The sequence below is a fragment of the Cygnus olor genome, chromosome 12, assembly GCF_009769625.2.
Source record: "Cygnus olor isolate bCygOlo1 chromosome 12, bCygOlo1.pri.v2, whole genome shotgun sequence".
Taxonomy (NCBI): domain Eukaryota; kingdom Metazoa; phylum Chordata; class Aves; order Anseriformes; family Anatidae; genus Cygnus; species Cygnus olor.
In genome coordinates this window covers 1,371,110-1,392,226 of record NC_049180.1, presented here as the reverse complement: position 1 = coordinate 1,392,226, position 21,117 = coordinate 1,371,110, and the positions used below count along the sequence as shown (strand labels likewise).

The following is a 21,117-nucleotide window of genomic DNA, read 5'->3' as shown; positions in this document are numbered from 1 at the left end:
TACAAGAAACACGGGCTTACTGTTGGCTTGTACACATAAGCGTGGATCTTGGCTCGTGTTATTGAAATGCTATCTAGCTGCATGTTACCTAAATGAATGCTGAAGTGATGTGTCCATCTTTACAAGAGAGTTTTCAGGAGGATAGTGAATATTTTCCTTATTTTTTAAGGAGGCTGACAGTTTACCCAGGCACGAGTGGAAGAGTCATATGTTTCTAATGAGGAACCTCGAAAGGGGAGGTTGAGAGCTGTTTTAGCTGCTTTTAGCTTAAATTGATGGTTGAATCTCTGCAAGGCAACACCACAGCACTGAGTCGAGCTATTCATTTGAAAAAAAAATCAAGTGCAGAAGTAGACCTGTGAATCATCAGCTTAGCAGCGACTGTGGAATGTGTGTGCTGGAACGAGATTACTCATAGGTGAGGTGGGGAAAGAAGAGGAGGGTCAGAGCCTCACGGATCCCCTCTGCCGGCTGCGGGAAGGACGAGGGCACCAAGAGCTGTTACACTGAGCTGTGCAGGATGCAATGTGCAGTTTGCTCTGACGCTGGTGTGCGGATTTTAGAGTAATTGTAGCCTCTTCCTGCAAGCTACCTTGGTTTCATCGCTCTGACAGCTTGCTTCACGTTCTGGAAGCCCCAGGAATGGGGTGGGAGAAGGGGCGGGACGGGACGGAGCCTGTGCGTACAAAAGCTGCTTTAAAAGCAGAGCGACTCGTACTCCAGCCTTCGTCGGAGCAGGTGCCTGCTCTGAATAGTGAATCTTCCCTCACAAGCCGCAAACAAGCGGAAGAGGAATGTGACCCAAATATCTCCTCCCTTCTGAATGCATCTGAGAGGAGCCTGACAGGCCGGGGCTGATTCCTGGTTTTGTGAATAAAAACGCAGGCCTGCTTTTGGTGGCAGCCTGAAATCCTCAGACGAGACCTCTCCCCTGACTCGTGCCATGTGCAGGCGTGCGACCCTGCGACTTCCCTCGCAGCGGTGGCCCTGTTTCAGTGACACTGCGCACAGATGATGTCCAGAATGCTTTGAATGAGTGGCTGGGGAAGGACGGTGTAGTAATGCGCATGGGATGCCCGTCGGGGCAGCTCTGGCAGTGGGGAGGGAGAGCACTGAGCAATTCAAGTGGCCCCTTCTCCTTTCCTTTTGAAGTGGGTTAAGTTGTAAGCTTTATAGATACGAAGGCTCTCTTCGGGCTAAATTTTCAGAACCAATTTTAACTTGTTGCTGTTACTGAGGTGGTGTTTTCGTAGCCTGTTCCTGTGACTGATTGCTGCCTGTGGAAGCCAAAGCCTGTCACATGCCAGGTGACACGGCGCCGGGAGCTGGGATGTGACTCAGAGGCTGCTGGTGTAGGTTTCTCGGAGCTGTTCTGCACCGCTGGGCTGCAGGCTGGAGAACAAGTGGGGCAGAAGCTGACGTGAGGAGGATGCACTCAGCGGTTCTGTTTTTATTATGCTCGTTCTAATAGTCAGACCTATTTTAAGGCCGTGTCTTCCCAGCTGCAAAGCTGATAATGTACCGTACCATCTAATCCTACCACGTGAAGGAAGCTTGCTATCCCCCAAGTGCCTGCCAGTCTCTCTGCTTGTTTATCACCCTCCAGAGCGCAGCGTAATGCGTGCCTGAAGAGTGGTCGGCTTCATCCTCTCCGGGAGCTTATTCAGACAGCATCCTGCAGGGAGGAAGAACGGAGGTTCGCTGTAGTGCAAGCTGACAGAGCCAGTCCTCTGCCTTACCTGTAACCTTAATCTCTCTGCTGAGCTCTTGTACGCTGACACATTTGGCAGCTCTTCGGCAAAGCCGGAGAGAGCTGAAACCCACCCAGCTTACGTGCATAAAGCCGCTTTCTGCAGCGTGTGACTTGGCAGCCAGGGGAGGCGCATGGGGCTAACGCGGCCGTTCCCTGGGAAGGCTGCTGCGTGCCAGGGCGGCTGAATCGGCTCTGAGCAGGTGACTCATACCAGGGGCCTCTGGGCACCTGGTGGAATGTAATAAATAAGCAGCGTGGTTCGGTGATTCAGCATCATCCCTGGCTCCCCACCCAAGCAGCGCAACCACCTGCCCCGTTCTGCCCTCCTCCAGCTGTTAGTGCTCTGGCTTCCCCAGGAAGTCCCGTCTGCCTTTGATGCCTCCGTGCTGCTCTCGCAAAGCCTGTAAATCCTGATGCTCCCTTCATCTTTAAGACCCGGAGACAAAACCTTGTGGCTGTGGCTTGAGCTGGTGTCTGCTAACAATCACTGCGGAGCCGTTCGGGCACATTCTGCCCCTGCCTACATGGTGTCTGTGGGATGTTCTGCAGGGCTGGTCTTTGCACTGGTCTGCGGGATGCCTGGGTGCCTTTGGAGTGATAAAAGGCGAGTGAAAAGACGCAGATCAAGTCGTGCTGTAATATGGCACTTGCTGGGTGGCAAGGCTGCGTCTTCTGTTTCTGCATTAATGTGAGCTGGTCAGAAGGAAGCCTGTCCCTTCCCTGGTGATCAGTCTGGGACTGAGGGCTAACAGTAAATGAAAGCTGGACGGGCTTTCCGCAGGAATACTGGGGAGGAAATTGCTATTTCAGCTAAAAAGGGTTGTTTGTACAACTGGAGCTAAAGAAGCGGGAATTGACTTAAGGCTGGGGGTGAGAAGGCACATCCCAGCTCATCTGAACAGAACGATTCTGTTCTGGCTTCCAGTTGGAGCAATTTCAACATGTGGCAAAAAAAAAAAAAAAAAAGTTTTAGGCTGGGGTTTAAGTAACTGAAGCGGGAATTTCAGAGTGGCCACAAGGACCAGAGACTGGCCCGGGTGACCTGGGAGGTTCCTTCCTGCCTCGTGCTCCTAGGGAACAGGACACTTTCTCAGCTTCAGCTGCCCTAAAGGATGTCGTAAATGCGTCCTTTGTGATAAAGATGTGTAAGATGTTCTCTGCATCCTGCCCAGCCTCGTCCCTTTGTGTGCTTGCTCTTTGTGGTGGTGGAAACCTTCACCTTTGTTTTCGCTTGCTCTGCTACAGGAATGGGGACCGCAGATCACGTTATAGTGCTGGCTTCCACCAACCGTGCTGATGTCTTGGATAATGCCTTGATGAGACCTGGGAGGCTTGACAGGCACATCTTTATTGATCTTCCAACGCTCCAGGTATTTTCCACGTACTGCCCTGTCCTTCCTATAATGCTAGTGACAAAAGCGTCCCGGTCCTTTGCTTGCTGATGATTCACGGGCCTGGCAAAGGCTGAGCTTGGAGAAGATAGAGATAGTATGCCTTTCTGTGTGCCTTCCTTCTTATTTATGCGCCCTAAATCAGAGATTTGACATGCTAATGTAGTTGCCTGTTGCAGTGAAATGACAGCTCGCTGTTTTTAAGTGTATCTGTTCCTATACGAGCTTTGGCAGAAGATTCTCCTGTGAGGCTCTTTGCCATGCAGATGCAGAACGTTATATATAGTCTTCTCCCCAGGAAGTTGGGAACCACCTAATTGGCAAGTTGGCTTGTGGGGGAGAGCTCAAATTGTCGTGCGCTTTGAGCATCATTTGCCTCGCAGGTTTGTTGTCCTCACTATCCTTGTCAGGCTCTTTGTTTTCCTTCAGACAGCCCGCTAAGCGACTTTCCTTCCGAATGCTTGTTAAATCCATTTACTAGGGGAGTCTTCCACGGCTGCTGTGTTGACGTTTGTAGCAGAGCTTTGGAAACAGGCTCAGCTGCCGTAAAGGTCTGTCCGCTCTGCCAGCACAGCCTCTTCCTTCTTCCATCTGTGCTTTGCTGTCGTCCTCAGAGTTTTCACTTAAAATACCTTAAATGCCTGATACAATCTGGCACCGGAAGCATGAACCGTGCAGCTGCCCTGAAGGAGGAAGGGGAAAAACCCTGGCAACTGAGCCCATTGTTTTAATCAGGATCTCCTGGACCAGCTGAATGAGTCACTGCTTGGCTGCCCGCCAGCCATCATCTCACCCCCACCTTTGTCTGGGAAATGGTTGCAGGCTAAGTCGCTAGTAGATGGGGTTTTCGTTTGCAGTGTAGGAGGAGCAGGTAGAGGCACTCAGAGCTCCTTCCTGCAAGTGCTTTTATGGTGAGAGAAAAGTTAAAAGACAGATCAGAGTGAAAGTTTGGAGGAGGAGAGAGTGGCCCTGAGAGAGAAAGCAGTGACTCAGGGTAAGCCTTCATACATCTGTTCCGAATTTGAGAGCTGGGTGATTATCGGGGCTCCCGTAGAACTGAAGTGCTGTAAGGACAGCCCTGCCCTCTGGTGGCAGTGCTCCTGTCCCCGCTGCCAGAGGTCTGGCTCCTCCTCTGCTCCCTGGGATAGGGAGCAGGCAAGCTGCCATGTTGCAAAGGCTTGCTGGGCTCGGGTGTTCGCTGTCGTGCGAGTGCTCTGTGTTCTTCGCAGGAGAGAAGAGAGATCTTTGAGCAGCACCTGAAGGGTCTCAAACTGATCCAAGACGCCAGCTTCTACTCGCAGCACCTTGCAGAACTGACTCCAGGCTTCAGCGGTATGACGTGCATTGTCCCTCTAGGGCTGTTCTGCCTCCTTCCATGCTTGCTAATTCTGCACTTCAACCCGAAGCTTCTCAGTTGCTTAGTTTTAAGAGGGTATTTTGGTCTAAAGGGCTTTTTTTTTTTCCCCCTCCACTTCAAATCTTCTCCACTGAAATAGTGGGAACCTAACCAGCTCCCTGGTGAATGGAGTTGCAATAAGCAATTGTTTGTGGCTATTTTCAATCTTCTGAAATTTCTGGCAGGGTGTGGAGGTTGGAGGAAAACACGCTTTTACAGTGCCTGAATCCTGATTCCGAAGGGGAGGAACCACTGTTCATTCTCTGCTCCAAAGCTGTTGTCAAGGATGAGGTGTTGCACTTCACGCTGAGATGTGGAAAGACTCTTAAGTTGATGTGTGTTACCAGGAAAATGATGGGAGGAATGAATAGCAGTTCCTTCGTCGGTCAGGGTAGAAATTGGACAACTCTGGCTCCTGCACTGAGCCTGTTTCCAGGGTAGGTCCCTGGGACTTTGAAACAGTGCTGAGCAAGGGGCTCCAGAGTTCCTGTTTATGTGGAGTTCCTGGAATATCCTTTCTGGGTTTCCCCTCTAACAGGCCCCAGCACAGTGCCTCTTCGTGACTTCTTTCGGCAGCCCCCCACCACCATCACCCACACACACAAACTCAGAACAGATGTTCTTTCTCTTCTGCACAGAGGTTTGTGCGGTTGCTGTATGAACAGCGCGGCGGCCCATGCCAATCCAGGCTGCCCACGCCACTCCCCTGTTGTTGAGAGCCAGCCTTGGCTTCAGCCTGTTAATTGATTGCTGAACTCTGTCCTCTGTGTGGCAACGCAGTGTTCATTGCCAAGGCAGTTGTATTGTTCAAATCCAACATAAACATCATGGATTAGGTTTGCTCTCTGTTCCCAAGGAACAAAGAGGAGCTTGCAGTGCAGGCTATTTGACTTCCTTAGGTCCCTCTCTAGATCTGTTCCTGCCTGTTCTGTCCCCTAAAATGTCTGTCACGTAACAAACGCAATGTAATTCTTGTAAACTCTTGTCTACAGGAGCTGACATAGCAAATATATGTAACGAAGCTGCTCTTCATGCCGCTAGAGAAGGTCACAAATCCATTGATACTTTCAACTTCGAGTATGCCGTGGAACGAGTGATTGCAGGTAAGTGACCCAGCCGTTTCTGTTGTTGTCTTGTTAATCTGTGTCAGCTCCTTGAGAGAAGGATCAGGTGATTGGGTTATGTTCCAGGAAGACAGTTGGTTCTTAACTGGTTCCTCTTGTAGACAGAGCTGTCTGGAAGATCTTGAATGCCATAGTTGGAGAAAGGTTTTATGAACAAGACCCTAAATGGACCTGTTTTTCTGACTCTGCAGGCAACCTGAGCCAGTAGCTCAGGGAAAATGACCAGTAGCAAAATAGTAAAGAGGGGAATTCAAAGCTGGATGGTTGGTGGTTGGTTTGTTTTTTCATTAAAATAAATAAAGTGGAAGTATCTCTGGGTTTTTGTTTCTGCTCTGGACACCTGCTACATAAACATGAATAGCAAAAGCAAACAGGCTACCCCATCCTCAACAGCAACAGGAAGAAATTAGAGATTTTTCTTTTTGGCCTCAAAGCCCAGGCTTTGATGAATTGGCAGAAAAAACTGAAAGACAGTAGAGTACTGTTCTCCCTCTGAGAACATCCTGTCAGCCTTTCCCTGTCACTTGTGCAAGTGCCAGCAGAGGAACCTCTGGAGATTACCCTGTAGCAATGTATTAGAGGGAGGGGGGAAAAGAGTTCCCAGAACGCTTGACTTCACCTGAGGGATTTGAATCTGGTGGGTTTTGATCTGAACTGCCCTCTAGGCAAGCTTTGGTTTTCATAATCTGACACTTAACTGCTTCCAGGCTGCAGCATCATTACTGGGGGGTGAGCCTGGGCAAACGGAGAGGCGTTCTGTGCTGTTCTTAGTAGAGCGTGTGAAACAGGATGTTTGTACTGGGTCAGTTATTTCCTAATATAGAAATTAGGTTTTCACTATTTGTTTTTTTTATCAGAAAATGCCTAAATAATTCCTCATCTAAGAGAAGATTTTTGAGAACTCCTGACAGTTTCACCTGCCTCTTAAAAACAACCCTTGGGGTGCTTTGGGTGCCTGTGACCCCGTTTCTACAAAGCCTGTACTCAGCTGTACTCAGCAGCTCCCAGGAGTGGACAGCGAGGCAGCTCTAGCTGCAGTGCAGAAGTCCTAATCAGCTATAGCAAATAGGTGCTTCACTTTCCCGTCTGCAGTACAGAAAGCACTAAACTCGCAGGCGTTCCCCTAACTTTTCATTCTGAGTCCCACCATAGCCTTAGTTCCCCAGACATGGGCAAGAAGCAAGGAAGACCACAGGGATGTGTAGCAGAAGGGATATCTTGTTTTAATGTGGTGGACGTTAGAGGGCACGGGCTTTAGCAGTTTCACTGCTGACAGGCTGGCTCGCTTCACTGAGGCTTTGTGGCATTTGAGAGGCAATAACATCTTTTTGTTGCTTAATGGGATTTTTTTCATATTAGCAGGACTTGGCTATTTTTTGTAGGACACCCTAAACACCCCTCCAGGCCCTTATATTAAATGTACCCTTGCCATGTAATAGGAATGCTTCTGAGTTTCACAATTCAGAGGGTATTTCAGTTGCTATAAAAGCTTTTCTTGAAGAAAAGAAGATATTACTGTGCTTTCCATTATAGGCTGCTGGTTTTAATAAGGGTGGTGCGGAATCAAAAGAGAACTTCGCAAGTCCAGAGGCCCTGTCAGCCTTAAAGCTTTGTGTTGCTGTAAGGGAGGAGTAAGAACTCTTCACTGTGGTAGTCTCCATTGTGTTTTTAGTTTGGGAACAGAAAGTAGTCAGTAAGTCAGGTCTCCTGGGAGTGATGGAGGAAACCTGCTGAGCACACAGAGGCAGTTAGGGGCTGTCTTTGGGACTGTCTTTGGAAGATGGAGCAGAGCCTGTGCCCTGGTGGGGTTTGTGCACGCAGGGTAAGACCAGCAGAGATGCACCAGAGTTGCTTCCTGGATTATTTCTCTCATAAATGTGATAAGTGCAGGCCTTCAGAGAGCTCTCCTGCCTGGAGCTTGCTTTCTGTAGGGGAAGAAACAATCTTTGTGGGCACACTGTGTGCTATTGTGAAGAGTACAGTCCCTCCCTTCTTGGTGGGCTGGCAGAGGGATGCTTCCAGAGTATAAAAAAATTACATAGATTATATATAGTGCATGCATGCATCTTTCTATAGAAAGATCCATACAGGGAATGCGCGCACACTGCTGAAGGCAAGGTAAGGGGCTGACTAATGAAAATCAAGGCTGTTGCAATTAATCTGCTATTCCATCACCATCATGCCTTGCAGGGCACAGTGGTTTCCAGCATCCCCGAGCAGTAATTTTACAAGATCTGCCACGCTAATTTTGCTGTTTCCTTGTTTAATAAAGCTCTTGACTTTGTTTAAAAATTAATGTTAATAGAATGTTGTTTTCCAAGACATCAGGCAACCTTGGTATAATGCTGCTCTTGACTGTGCCTGCTCTACTCCCTATTGCTCCTGGCACTGTGCAGAGACATCCACTTTAAAGTACTGGTACCTTCTTGCGCTCGATACGCAGGGCAGTAATGAGTGCTCGGTGCGCAGTGTGTTCTGTAGTTAACGTATTTTCTACGTGCTAGAAGCTTTACTCCCATTCAGCATTTTTTTGAAATCCTAATTGGACTTATTCTGTGTTACGGACTACTGGGTTGGAAAATAGACACTTTCGAAAATCACCTTTCTGGAGAAAGTATTAAATGTGAGTTATGGCTTAATTTGCTAGTTCTCAAGAGCCTGGGAATAAGCTCATACAGAGCATGCCATGTGTAATCAGATATTCCTTGGGTCTGGAGAAAGATTTTGGTAGATATTCGTGGTTTTTTTTGCTGACTTGAACACTACTAATGCACGAGAATCTCAGCTGGGACCTCTCTGCTACATATAATGGAACATCTCGGTTCCCTCGTGTCCCTAGGGGACTGAAAGATCGTACAGCAGAATAAGTACGCTCTTCCAGCCAGACTCCTTTTTTTTTTGGTGGTGGGTTTTTTTAGGGGTTGGATTTTTTTTTCTTGAAATGGTGCTGACTTGTTGCAGACCTGTCCCTTCGCAGAGATGTAGTGTACGTACCTTTGACAGAGCTGGGAACAGAACAGAGCTTTGCGTTCTGGAGCTGAGAGTTAATCGAACATTAAATTATTTGTGCAATGACTAAGTCTGTTGTAAGGGGAAAAAGTTTCTGCCAGGCATGGATTGCCTTCTGCTGCAGGGACAGAGAGCACCTCTTCCACTGTGTAACTGAAGGGTGTTTTACTGCCTCTCCCTAGACAGCGTGCAATGGCAACTTTGCTGGCAGTGCAGCCACAGACTGCTCTAGCTCGTGTGCTTCTCTTTACAAGGTGATGCCTGTTGGTTACATTTATTGACAGTTTATTGTCTTATCTTGTCTGTGTTCCGACAGGCACTGCCAAAAGAAGTAAGATCTTGTCACCAGAAGAGAGGAAGGTTGTGGCGTTCCATGAATCAGGTCACGCGTTGGTTGGCTGGCTGCTGGAGCACACGGAGGCAGTGATGAAGGTAACCCCACCACTGGCTGTCGTGTAATGAAGCCCCGTGCTGGGTGGGAAGAGAATCCTTTGGGATCCTCCGTCCAAGACGTGTTGATTGTTTTGCAGCACTTGTGTTAGATTCTGCTACATTACCCTGGTCTCCATGAACTTGGAGCTGTGAATGCTGCATCAACATAAACAGCAAATATCATAGAATCACGGGATGGTTTGGGTTGGAAGGGACCTTAAAGGTTACCCAGTTCCAACCCCCCTGCCATGGGCAGGGACCTCTCCCACCAGACCAGGTTGCTCCAAGCCCCATCCAACATGGCCTTGAGCACCCTCAGGGATGGGGCACCCGCAGCTTCTCTGGGCAGCCTGTGCCAGGGCCTCACCACCCTCAGAGTAAAGAATTTCCTCCGTATATCTAATTAAACCTATCCTCTTTTTGTTTAAAGCCATCACCCCTTGTCCTATCACTACACCCCCTGACAAAAAGTCCCTCCCCAGCTTTCCCTTTAGGTACCCGCAGGCCACTGTAAGGTCTCCCTGCAGCCTTTGCTTCTCCAGGCTGAACAACCCCAACTCCCTCAGCCTGTCTTTGTAGGAGAGGTGCTCCAGCCCCTTGATCATCTTTGTGGCCCTCCTCTGGACTTGTTCTAATACATCCATGTCGTTCTTGTGCTGGGGTCCCCAGAGCTGAACGCAGTGCCGCAGGTGGGGGCTCACGAGAGCAGAGACCTGTCTTTGCTCTCAAGATATGCTGTCAAGAAGTCCGTCATCGGGCTCCAGTCATGACAGTGTTGCTGCAAAGCTTAATCAGCCACAGGAAAAATCTTGCATTTGCAAGCCAACTGTAAAGCACCCCCGGTGTGTCTGCTGGCCACCCTGGTGCTGGGCACATTTGGAGCAAGCGAGCGTCCTGCCGCTGCTGCTCAGCTCGTGCGCCGCCTCCAGGCACACAGCGCTGCGCTGTGTGCGCGCCTGCGTGGTCTCTTTCCCTGCCAGCGTGTTGCAGCTACCAGTCAGGCCATTGCAGGAGCTGCTCTGATACTGATGGAAAGAGAGGTGTTTTTCAGATCGGCACACTTGGGAGTTTGTGTGCCTGAAGCCCTTCTCTGTAGGGAAGGGCCTCCCTTTGGCACCCCAGGGTGCCTTCTGTCCCATGCACGTCTCCTCAAAGAGCCTTGACGCGGGGAAGAGGTGGAGGGGTGGGAATGGCAAGGATGACAGCTTCTTGGCCTGCCACCAGCAGCAAATTCACTCTGAATGACCTATTGTATAAGCTGAACTGTTGTTAATTACTCTCAAGGAGACGTGGCTGGATGAGGGAAATGGCTGTTATTTTTCTGAAAACATCCCGTGTTTCTCCAGGTAGTCCTGATGATTCTGGAACGTGGTAAAGCAAACTCTGGATTATATCCTCCAAAGGCACCCTTAAATCTTAGGGTTTCATTTACTTGCTGTTAAGGACAGGTTCCTTTTAATTTTTTTGGTCTGGAATGGCAGAAAGGGCATGTCTGCAGCTGTGGAGGCAGAGGCTTCATTATGGGAATGGCAACGTACTGCAGTTTTGGCCGTGTGTCTGTAGGTCAGCCTGCACCATCGCTTTCAACAGATTTCACTGGGAGTGCAGGCCCTTCCTTTCTTCCTTTTGTTGCTATGGTTGGTTCTTTTGTTCTCTGCACTGACGGAGCTGCCCTGTGTTGCAGGTTTCCATAGCCCCTCGAACAAACGCAGCGCTTGGATTCGCTCAGATCCTTCCACGAGAGCAGTATCTCTTCACCAAGGAGCAGCTGCTGGAGAGGATGTGTATGGCTCTGGGCGGGAGAGTGTCTGAGGCCATCACCTTTAACAAAGTCACTACAGGTGAGGAGTCAGACCCTGCTGCGGGCAGGTGGAGAACTTGTTGAGAGAGTCCAAACTTCTGTACTTGTTGCTCTGTCCAAGGGTGACCTGAGAATTTTCCCACTCTGGGCAGTGGGAAAGGGAAATGCCAAATTACTTGTTTTGATCTTCGAGTTGTTTTTTTAAGAATGAAGGTCTCTCATTGTGGGTTGCAACTGTGTTGTCTTAGACTTTGTCCCGAAGCCTAAGGCCACAGATGCGGTTACCCAGCGAGGCTGTTGGCTGGTGGAAGAGCCTGGACCTTCTGTGCCTTAGTTCCGCGTAGTTCCAGCTAGTTACAGACAAACGTGGTAACAGAAGGCAGTGGCTGCTAAGCGATCCGTATACTTCAGCTACCGGTGTGTTTACTCAGGGTCGTGCACAGGTCTTGCAGTACACGAGGAAAGGTCCATCAGCAGGTAGCGTTCACCTGGGTGGGTTCCTGCAGGTGCCCCAGGCTCTCGCCTAGTCATACGTGTGTTTGTGTAGGACCTGCTTCTCCTGCACTCAGCTCAGAGCTGGCAAGCATCGCATCTCTTTTCACGCAGGAGCCCAGGACGACCTGAAGAAGGTGACCAAGATCGCCTACTCCATGGTGAAGCAGTACGGGATGGTGCCCAGCATCGGGCAGCTCTCCTTCCCCGATGCGGAGAGTGCACCGGGAATCGGTCGGCGCCCTTTCAGCCAGGGACTTCAGCAAATGATGGACCACGTAAGGCTGCCCCTGAGCGCGTGTTCCTGTCTGTTCTTTACTTTCTGCAGCTCGCTGAAAAATGCAAGTCAAATAGCTGAAAACCAGAAAAGCTCTGGTTCCAAAGCACTGTAGCTGTGCTTCCCTGGGCTTTGTACTGAGCTGTATCTTTTGCTACTGGGCAGCTTCCGTAGACTTCATTTCCCATCAGCAGGGAAATTCAGGAGTTTTGCTAGCACAAGAGTTTACTGTTCCTTATCCCAAGCACACTTGGCTTTTTTCAAAAGGTTTATCTGTATTTTCTGTTAGTGGTAACTGCTTTCTGCCTGCTCGGTTTGCACATTCTTTCCCATGGTGCTCTCCTTGTTTGTCCACATGTTGTGTTTGTTGCCACTTGCACTGCAAATCTCTTCTTGTTACTGTCTTCTAGGAAGCAAAAGTGCTGGTGGCTCAGGCTTACAGACGCACAGAAAAACTCCTGCTGGACAACCGGGAGAAGCTGCAAACAGTAAGTTGGAGTTCTCTGAGGTTTCTTTCACTGTTACTTTTGACCTTGATATTTTTTGGGCTCTGCAGCTTGGCTGTTGCAGCATCTCTGTGGTCCTAGAATATCTCATAGCAGAGAGATTAACATGCTGGAGTTTGCGTTGGGACTGCTGGGAATAAGAGGCTGTTCGCTGCGTATCCCCTAGGTGAGAAGCAGGCACAGGGAGGATGTGCGCCTTCTCTAGCAGTGAGTAGTTCACCTCCTGACACCAGCTGATATTTGCAGGGTAGGGGAGGAGTGCTCTGTGCTGGATGGAAGTGATCAAACCCAGAACTTGCCTCCCTCACCTGTACTTCTGCGCTAGCCTCTCGGAAGTATAACTTCGTGGAAAGCGGTGACCATTCTTGTGAAGGCAAGAGCAGTTTGTCCTTCCAGGCTCTGTAGACATAAAAGAATTGGGTGAACAGTTTCTGGGGATGGTGAAAGGACAAGGGACCTGTCACCTAGGCTGACTGGTGCTGACCCATGCTCTCTGGTGGCTCCAGGCAGCTTTCGCCTGTCATCTACTTGACTCCTGATACATCGAGGAGACCTTGTTGCAGAGGCAGAGCTTTGCCTCCTCTAATTTGTGTCCTGGGAGCCCATAGCCAGTCCCCGCCTCGCTGCCAGGACCTCTGCACCCATCCTTTGGGGCTTGCAGCACCCCGTGTACCTCCGTGACCTTCCCTTCAAAAGCAGGGTCCGTAACATGCAAACTAGCCAGGAGCCGACTTAACGTTGCATGGTTTGCAAATGAAGCAATCCTTAAATCTTCTTTTTAAACAACAACAAAGCCCAAAACACTTCCCTCTACCCAGCAGCAAGCCTCCTCTGCCTGGTAAGGTGGCCAGAACTGGCTCGGACACCCTGCTGTTCCCCGCATCCCCGCTCTGTCCCCGGGACAGTGCCCCAGCAGCGCTCTGAGAGCGGGCGTTGTCGGGGGGTCTCCTCTCCGCAGGCCTCCTCTGTTCCGACGCTTTCATTTAACAGCAGTCAGATGGTTGCTAGAGGGTCAGCGGAGAAAAACCTTTTAAGTCAAGCCAAAGTATCTACAGAGCGCTCCGTTTGCCGGGCCAGTGTGTCGCCTCTTGTCAGCAGAACGGGGCGGTTCGTGGGGGACAGCCACCTGCTGCTCGAGCGCGGCCCTGCTTGCAGAGGGGCTGGAGAGCTGGCGTTCCCGGGGAGGACCTTCCTGGTGACCCTCAGCCCGTGCCTGCAGGGACAGCTCCGCTATCTGGGACACGTTCTGTGCGCAGGGGAGGGGTCTGGCTCTGGCTCCAGCCTCGTCTGCCGTCGCCCTGCCTCCTTAGGCAGGGCCACAGGTGCTGGGACAGTGGCAGTGAGGGCGCTTCCCCAATCGTCCCCGCGGTTCTGCCTTGCCGAATCATTTCCTGAAGCAGGCTTTATCGCCTCCAGTCATACTTGGCGTTTCTGGCCAAAAACACGCTTGCAAAAGGTGCCGGCTGCCCGGAGAGCTTTGTACCGGCTCGGCGGGCGCTCGGGTCACGCCGGCTGCAGCGTGGTGGCTGGGGCCCTGTTCCCTGCGGGCTCCAGCACGTGCTGTGTCCAGATGTGGAGGTCCAAGTTGAGCTGGCAGGGAGAGGTCAGGTCAGTTCGGAGGGGCTGTTTTCAGACCTCTGTGCCTCATTATGCCTTATTTACTCTTTCTAGCTGTCTAATGCCCTCCTGGAGAAAGAAGTGATAAATTATGATGACATCGAAGCTTTGATTGGGCCTCCACCCTACGGGCCGAAGAAAATGATAGCTCCTCAGAGCTGGCTTCAAGCAGAGAGAGACAAGCAAGACACGAGAGACGAAGAAATGCCCCAGCAGCCACCAAACCACGAGGAGGAGGAAGAACCACGCCTGAGACCAGTGTGAAGCCCCCTCTTTATGTGGAATGGGAGGACTCCAGAGGCTTCTTTTGAACACAGACCCTTTCCCTCTTCAGCTCTGGAATCAGAGATACCGAGTAGGGAATCTCTGTGACGCCGTTCCCCGAAAACGAAGGGATGGCTCCGTTGGCTCTTGTAACAAGCTTTTCCCTGCAGGAAGGAGAACTCCTTAGGATTTTGAAATTGATTCCCAGCAAGGTAGTAGTGGTTAGGAGTTGGGTAAGTCTAATCTGCTGGAAGGACTTCTTGTACACAGGGATGTTGTGTACGTGTTCTTAGGGCTGAAATGTGCTGTGGAGTCCTTGTCGGCTACCTCTAGCTGTGCCCTGTGGGGTGCCAGGGGTGCGCTGCCATTCCCCTCGGTGCCAGAGTGGTCAGCAGCGAACCCTTGGGAGACTGAGCTGGCTGCAGGGCTGCAGTTACGCGACTCCACCGTAACCTTTGATTGTCTTTGCTGCCGGACATAAAATAGAAGCTGAAAACCAGACTGCGCTAGAATAAACGCTCTAATGTGCTGCTGTTTGTGCGGTGTGTCAGGGCATGGCGAAGTGCGTGCCGCAGGTACGGGGTTGCACAGGACGTGGGCTTTCTTTTCCCTGGCCAGTAGCTTATATCTGGTTTTTATACCAGGGGTCTCAGAAGCAGAGATTGAGGGAAAACTCCTATTCCCAACCCAACGCGAGCCCACGGTGCGATGTTGGGACCCAGCCCTGCAGAGAAGCGCTGGGTGCCGGGTGTGCTCCGGCCGGGCCAGGCCCCTTCAGGCAGTTCCGTCGGTCCTGGGTTACTCCTCGAGGACTGTCTGTGCCCTGCAGGACCCCTCTGACATCTTCCAGGCCCCCCCCATCTCCCCCCCAGCCCTCGGGCCTTGGTTCCAAGCCCCCTGCTCGGGGTCAGGCGGGAGCTGGGAGCTGCCCTTCCCCCGGTGCGGGGCCCTTTAAAGCCGCCGCCATCTTGAGTGCGGGCACGGTGAAGCCGCCACGAGCCCCTTCCGGCGCCGCCATCTTCCCGGAGCCGCCTCCGCACTTCCGGCGCGCGCCGCGGCCGCGCTTCCCTTTTCCGGTCGGCCATCTTCGCAGGCGGGAGGTGAGTGGCGGCGCCGCGGGGCTCCATCCGCCGCCATCCGGCCGGGGCCGCGCCGGGCGGCGCTCGGGGCCCCGCGGGGGAGCGGGGCGGGACCCGGGGGACGCCTCGGAGGGGTTTTGGGCCGGTCGATGCCGCGCGATCCGCGCCCAGCCCCGTCCGTGTCCGCAGGCCGCAGCCGCCATGGCGCCCAGCCGCAATGGCATGATCCTGAAGCCGCACTTCCACAAGGACTGGCAGCGGCGGGTGGCCACCTGGTTCAACCAGCCCGCCCGCAAGATCCGCAGGTGAGCGGGGAGCGGGGCGGCTCCGGCTGCGGTCAGATGATGCGAAACCTCCGGAATCGCTGCAGCGCCGTGATGAGAGCTTGAACCCTGTCTGGCTGATGACCGCCGGAGCCGCCGGGGGGGCTTTGGGGAGCCCCCGGTGCGGCTGTGGGGGGTGGCAGGAGGGCTCTGCCCCTGACGGGTCTCTGCCCCCCGCTCCAGGAGGAAGGCTCGCCAGGCAAAGGCTCGCCGCATCGCGCCTCGGCCCGTGGCTGGGCCCGTCCGGCCCATCGTGAGGTGCCCGACCGTCAGGTACCACAAAAAAGTCCGTGCTGGCAGAGGCTTCAGCCTAGAGGAGCTGAAAGTAAGTACGGAGGAGCTGTCCCGGCCCGGTAAGGCCAGCTCTCGAGTTTGAGCTCGGTCGTCCTGTTCTTTGTGTAAAACTAACTCACAAGTGGCTGCAGTGTACTGAACTGGCAGTAGCTGCTTGCACTGGCTGAGCCTGCGCTTAGCCAGGGACAGGCTGCTGCTGTCGCTGGCTGTGGAGAAGCACGCAAAACGTTAGTCTTTTTTTTTTTTTTTTTTTTTTTTGTAATTGTGGCATGGGGAAGCAGTAACGCGACAGAGTGAAAGGTTAACTTAAAAAGTAAATACTGGTGTGCCTGGTCAGACTGTCAGTTAAAACAAAATATTAAAATCAGATTCTGGTAGGGTGTGAATTGAGTCTCCTGAACTTAACTTAAGTAAAAGGACTGGCCGGTTTTGTTGTTAAATGTCTCCTTCCTTGTAAAACGCGTTATTGCAAACCCTACAGAATGTAGCTGGTGGGGACCTGTTTGTGCTGTGGAACGAGTAGGTCGTGGTCACCGCAAAGACTGGGGGAAGCTTTCAGCGCCCTCGCCTTGCTTCAGGAAAAGGTGCTGCACCATCCTCCCAGGTGGCTCTCAGCTGATGAGCTGCTGGTGGTGAGCTGAGAGGGAGGTGGCCCGCAGAAAGCCCCACCGGCCTGCTTCCACACAGCAGGAGTAAATGTTAGTGACTGCTGGCAGCCAGTATCCCCAGCCTCTTGCGTGTTGTTTAGTGTCTAATTAAAGCATTTATAACAGCGAAATTAGCGCATTGAAGCAGTAAAGCTGTACTTCTGAATGCCAAATGCTTCGTTACTTTGCTTTCCTTTAACGTTCAGACAATGTTGGGATATGAAATGGAACGTAGATGTTTGTTCTTAAACAGAAAACGAGGTTATCGCTTAAGGATGTTACCAAAAGTATTTTTTTAACGGAGCTTTCACTGTTCAGCGAACCACAGTTGCCCTGTGCCAGCTCCATAAACTCATCTGGCACGTATCAGACTTTAAATGGTGGCACCGGTGGGGGCTCCAGTCGAGTGCTGAGGCCGGTGGCTGTGCTCAGCGGCGCGGTGTCGGGCGTTGTCGCACGCTGGCACTGCACGCTCTCTTTCTGTTCAGCTGGCCGGCATTAACAAAAGGTTTGCCCGGACCATCGGAATCTCCGTGGATCCCAGGCGGCGGAACAAGTCCACGGAGTCGCTGCAGGCCAACGTGCAGAGGCTGAAGGAGTACCGCTCCAAGCTCATCCTCTTCCCGAGGAAGCCCTCGGCGCCGAAGAAGGGAGACAGCTCCGTAAGTACTTGGCCTCTAGAAGCACTTGACCGGATCTGTTTGCGGTGGCTTCGGCAGAGGTTTGGTTGCCGGTCCTTCCTCCTGGTGCTCTGGTGTGCAGTCAGGGGGCGTTCTGAACGCTTGGAGCACGGCCCCTGGTGGGGGGGACGGCTGCAGGCTGGGCCTGCCCTGTGCTGCGAGCTGCTTCGGGGACTGCCGTGCTGCTGGGGGGGCGCAGCTCGGGGCCGGGGCTGGCTGCCTGGCCGCTCTGCTTCAGCTGGCCGAATTTCAGTCTGAGGCTCACCTGGCAGCGGCTGGAAAGGGCTGGCAGCGGCTGACAGGACCAGGAAGGCGAGGGTGTGCTCTGCACCGCCGAGTAGGTCGGGGAAAGGGGTGGTGGAAGTCTCGAGAAGCTTGTTGCTGTTGACACACAAAAATGCTTTTCGTAAAAATCTCACCGAGGTCCAAAGTGGAGTTGGCTTTTCCTGTCTGGTCTTGGCTCTGCGCGTGAAAAACACACGCTTCCCGTGGGGAGGCGCAGGCAGTGAAACGCGGTGCTGTGTTCAAGCTGCCTTCAGTCTCTGGGAGGGCCTGTCAGCCCTGAGCTGCTCAGCCACGGTGCTGTCCGCGGAGCTGGGCCGCGCTCGGGCTGCTGTCACAACGGGGGCAGGAGGGTCTCTGGCATCTTGCACAGCCTGGTTGAACACAAGTTCTGCTGAACGTGTCAGCTTCACGGTTTTTAAGTCAGGAGGGTGCTGCTCTCCACCTTGACTTGTGGACTGGCAGAAGTGTGGACGTGAGGATTATGAGATTGCATCCAAGATTCAGAAATAGTTTCATATGAATACAGGGGATTTTTCCAAACTGCTGTGAGTAGCGCATAGAGTCTGTGCCGAACCCAGTCTGTTCTAGTTCTGACCTGGCTAGCAGCACAAACTCGTAGCTTTCCAAGTCCAGCCCAGCTTTCTGGTTGTCCACTGCAGTCTGTTTTCAATACCAGAAGATAAAGATAGTTGTGTCTGGAATCATGTTTCAAATTAGTTTACTTTAAACTTTATCTCAGATAGCTGATTAATGATTTTTGTTGATGCAGTGGTTGCACAAGGAGCTGGAATTAGCTGTAGAAGGAATTGCTGAAGAACACGCTGAGCAGCCAAACTAAAAATGGCTCGGTAGACTTCACCTTTTTTCCAGCTGGCAGAACTCCGAAAGGCCACAGCTCCCCTGGCCGGATCCAGCCTTACTGGTAGCCGGGCAGAGCACGCTTGGATGCGGCGCGTCGGTGCCAAGTGCTCCTACACTACAGCTGCATGGGTGAAGCGCTGAACTCGCTACCGTCGCTGCTAAGCCTGCAGTCAGAACCGTCATCAGTGTGTTTAGGCTGGGAGCTCGTGTTAAAAACATGTTTTGAATGTAGGCACCAGGCTGAGAAGCGTACGTACCGGTTTTTAAATGATGTTTTTTCCCCTCTCTTGTTATGCAGGCTGAGGAACTCAAGATGGCGACTCAGCTCTCTGGACCAGTTATGCCAATTAGGAACGTAAGTGAAGCCCTAAATCGTGTTCCTTGTGTGAGGTAATTCAGGCCGGGCTCAGGGGAGAGGATTCTTGTCGTACAGTTACGGGTTGCTGGCTTCAGATGCTTCCCATCCTGGATGCACAAACAAAAACCCAACGGGTCAAGCCCTGCCCTCATTTAGTTTTTTTTTTTTTTTAATCAACTGAGAAAAGTCCTTAAATCATGACCTGTGTAGAGGAGAGCTCTAGGCACCAAGCTCAGGGGTCAGGTCAAGATAGATCGGACAAGGATAATCGTAAATTCTGCTTCTGCCCTAAATCACGTGGGAACGACCTAGTTATGCGCACCTCCAGAGAAGGCCGGGGTGGAACTTACCCGGTAGCCCCCAAAAAGCAACGTTCTGCGGGGACGGGGGTTAGAACCACACGTTAAGGATGTGCAACGTGCTTGTGTTCAGCACTGTCCTCCCGGCAGGGGGCTGTTTGTGCCCTGCCTGGTGTCTTCGAAGGAGCCCGTGCCCCCGGCAGATTTGGGGCACGTGTTGGCAGCCGGGGTGTCGGGGCCGAGCAGGTTGCGAGGTCACCGCTTGTCTCTGAAGCCCTTGCTAATTGTGAAAGATTGTTGATAGCGTGCCACGAACCTGACTCAGATTTCGTTTTGCGCTTGTTTTTCCCTGGTATTTTCTGCTCGTCTGCTGATGTGCGCTGGCAAATTAGGAGCTGGTTGAAATGAGGTGTCTGGTGGAGTGATGATAAGGGCAGGGCCTGCAGATTGCACAAATTCTGTATTCTTAACAGCATCCTGGAGCCAGTGGTAAAAATGTAGCGAGATTAATTGTGTTAAGCCTTAAATACCGTCTTTTCTGGCAGCCTCTGATGTGTAGTCTGACTGTCGGGCTCTCTCCCACTAGGTTTTCAAACGGGAGAAGGCCCGCGTTATCTCCGAAGAGGAGAAGAACTTCAAGGCCTTCGCCAGCCTGCGCATGGCCCGGGCCAACGCCCGTCTCTTCGGGATTCGGGCAAAACGCGCCAAAGAAGCGGCAGAGCAGGATGTGGAGAAGAAGAAATGAACTGTTCTCACCAGAACTGCCAATAAAAAATGTAGAAACGGAGCCGTGTGGTGTCTTCTTAGGGCAGCCGCACAGCATGGAGCGGCCTTGGAGCTTCTCCTGCCCGCTCTGCTGCGGGGTGCCGGTACCGACGGTGGGCAGCTGTGCGTGGAGGTACTCAGGCAGGGGAGGGCTCCTCTGTGATTAGGAGCTCCGAGCTTCTTGGCAGCGAGGGAAGCAGGCACCTCGGCTCCCTGGCGGAGGGCGGTTTGTTTCGTCTTTGGGAACGGGACCAGAGCTTGCTCCTGCCTGGAGCCTGACCCAGCCCTGCCCTGCGGTGCTGCGCTGCTGCCTCTGCCGGGGGGCCCAGGGCCGCTCCCTGGGAAGTCCTCGCCCTGCCCAAAGCTTTTCCCGCTGCCTTCGTGTTCCCAGGGGTCCCTGTATGAGGAAAGGTGTCCTCCGTGCTCCAGCTTCAGGGGCTGGGCGTGGGGTAACTGCCGTGTGGTGTGCCGGAGGCACCCTGGGGCTCTCAAACCTTGGGGCTGTGGGAAGGAGAAAGCGGAGGCTGCTTCAGGGTGCCCCGTCGCTGCTTTACCTCCACCCAGCTGTCTTTATTATTTCAGATTTCGTTATTTCCACACCTCTGCGTGTGGATTCGTGTGAGAGCAGTTAGCTCTGCTCTAACGGGGGGGATGCTGCGGGGGCACGGCGCGCTCGGTGTCCCTGGGCGTGCGAGCTGGGCGCCCGCAGCCCCTCGGCAGCTGCAGCACGGCTCAGAAGTGGGGTCCTTGCGGGGTCCCTGCTCCCGCATTTCGGAGGGGTGCGGGGCTGTGCTTGCTGCCGCCGGCCGCTGGGTGGAGCCGGGTCCCAGCACCGGCCTGCACCGTCCTGCACGCTGTCACCCGGGCGGGCAGCTGCCCCCGGCTCTCCCTGCCTCACTCCATCCCCTTGCACGCACCCCACAGACCTTTAAGCCACTTCTTTAGGGAAACACCTTGGTGACCTCAATGAGGAGCCCAGTCCTGGGGCGCTGCCCCATCCCTGCGGCTCTCGGTGGCCCCGGGGCTCTGCCAGCCGTGTCCCCGCGTGCTGCGGTCACGGGGCCGTGGGCTCCGTCCCGCTCCGGGGAGCGCTTGCTGGCTCCTGGCTGGCTAAGCAGTTCTGGGGCCCCGCTGCGCTGCGCCTCGCCCGTGCCGGGATAATTGAACCATTCGTATTCATTAGCGGTGTGATGACAAACTTGGGACTCGCATCAGCTGAGGGCTCGGGCGCAGGGCTGTGAGCTGGGGCCCTCGGCCCCGGGGTGCTGGACGAACCCCGGGGCGCTGGAGCGGGGCTGCGGGACGGCACGGAGGGGAGGGTGGCCTACTTCTGCCAGGCAGGCTGGGGATTAGCTCCCGGAGCCCAGGCCCTGCAGTGCCCTCCCGCTCGTTAGCCCTCTCTGCATTTAATCCCTCCGAACGCGGGCTAATTACATCATCCCTCACGCAGCCCAGCTGACAGCG

At 53.1% G+C, this 21,117-nt stretch overlaps 2 protein-coding genes and 1 non-coding gene across 6 annotated transcripts in view; all 3 read left to right on the top strand.

The window, feature by feature from the left end:
• The window catches only part of SPG7 (SPG7 matrix AAA peptidase subunit, paraplegin), a 31,986-nt gene extending 17,395 nt beyond the window's left edge, over positions 1-14,591 (top strand). For 2 of the 4 annotated variants that reach the window (XM_040571769.1, XM_040571770.1), the window contains exons 10-17: positions 2,999-3,123; positions 4,374-4,476; positions 5,533-5,643; positions 8,990-9,105; positions 10,790-10,946; positions 11,513-11,676; positions 12,086-12,163; positions 13,853-14,591. In XM_040571769.1, coding sequence (XP_040427703.1) covers positions 2,999-3,123; positions 4,374-4,476; positions 5,533-5,643; positions 8,990-9,105; positions 10,790-10,946; positions 11,513-11,676; positions 12,086-12,163; positions 13,853-14,062 — 1,064 coding nt within the window. In that variant the 3' untranslated portion in view covers positions 14,063-14,591. Of the gene's footprint in view, positions 1-2,998; positions 3,124-4,373; positions 4,477-5,532; positions 5,644-8,989; positions 9,106-10,789; positions 10,947-11,512; positions 11,677-12,085; positions 12,348-12,427; positions 13,385-13,852 lie in introns of those variants that run through there. The other 2 variants (XR_005823864.1, XR_005823865.1) reach the window with 2 other exon arrangements.
• Positions 14,592-15,022: 431 nt separating this feature from the next.
• RPL13 (ribosomal protein L13) lies at positions 15,023-19,675 on the top strand. Its single transcript, XM_040571779.1, has 6 exons — positions 15,023-15,162; positions 15,331-15,446; positions 15,648-15,789; positions 16,894-17,067; positions 18,530-18,586; positions 19,475-19,675. Exons 2-6 carry the CDS (start codon positions 15,343-15,345, stop codon positions 19,631-19,633), a joined length of 636 nt encoding a protein of 211 aa, XP_040427713.1. The 5' UTR covers positions 15,023-15,162; positions 15,331-15,342; the 3' UTR covers positions 19,634-19,675.
• Positions 15,484-15,561, top strand: LOC121077018. The gene has a single exon (XR_005823868.1). It is a non-coding gene; the product is annotated as a small nucleolar RNA MBII-202 (small nucleolar RNA).
• Positions 19,676-21,117: the final 1,442 nt, after the last annotated feature.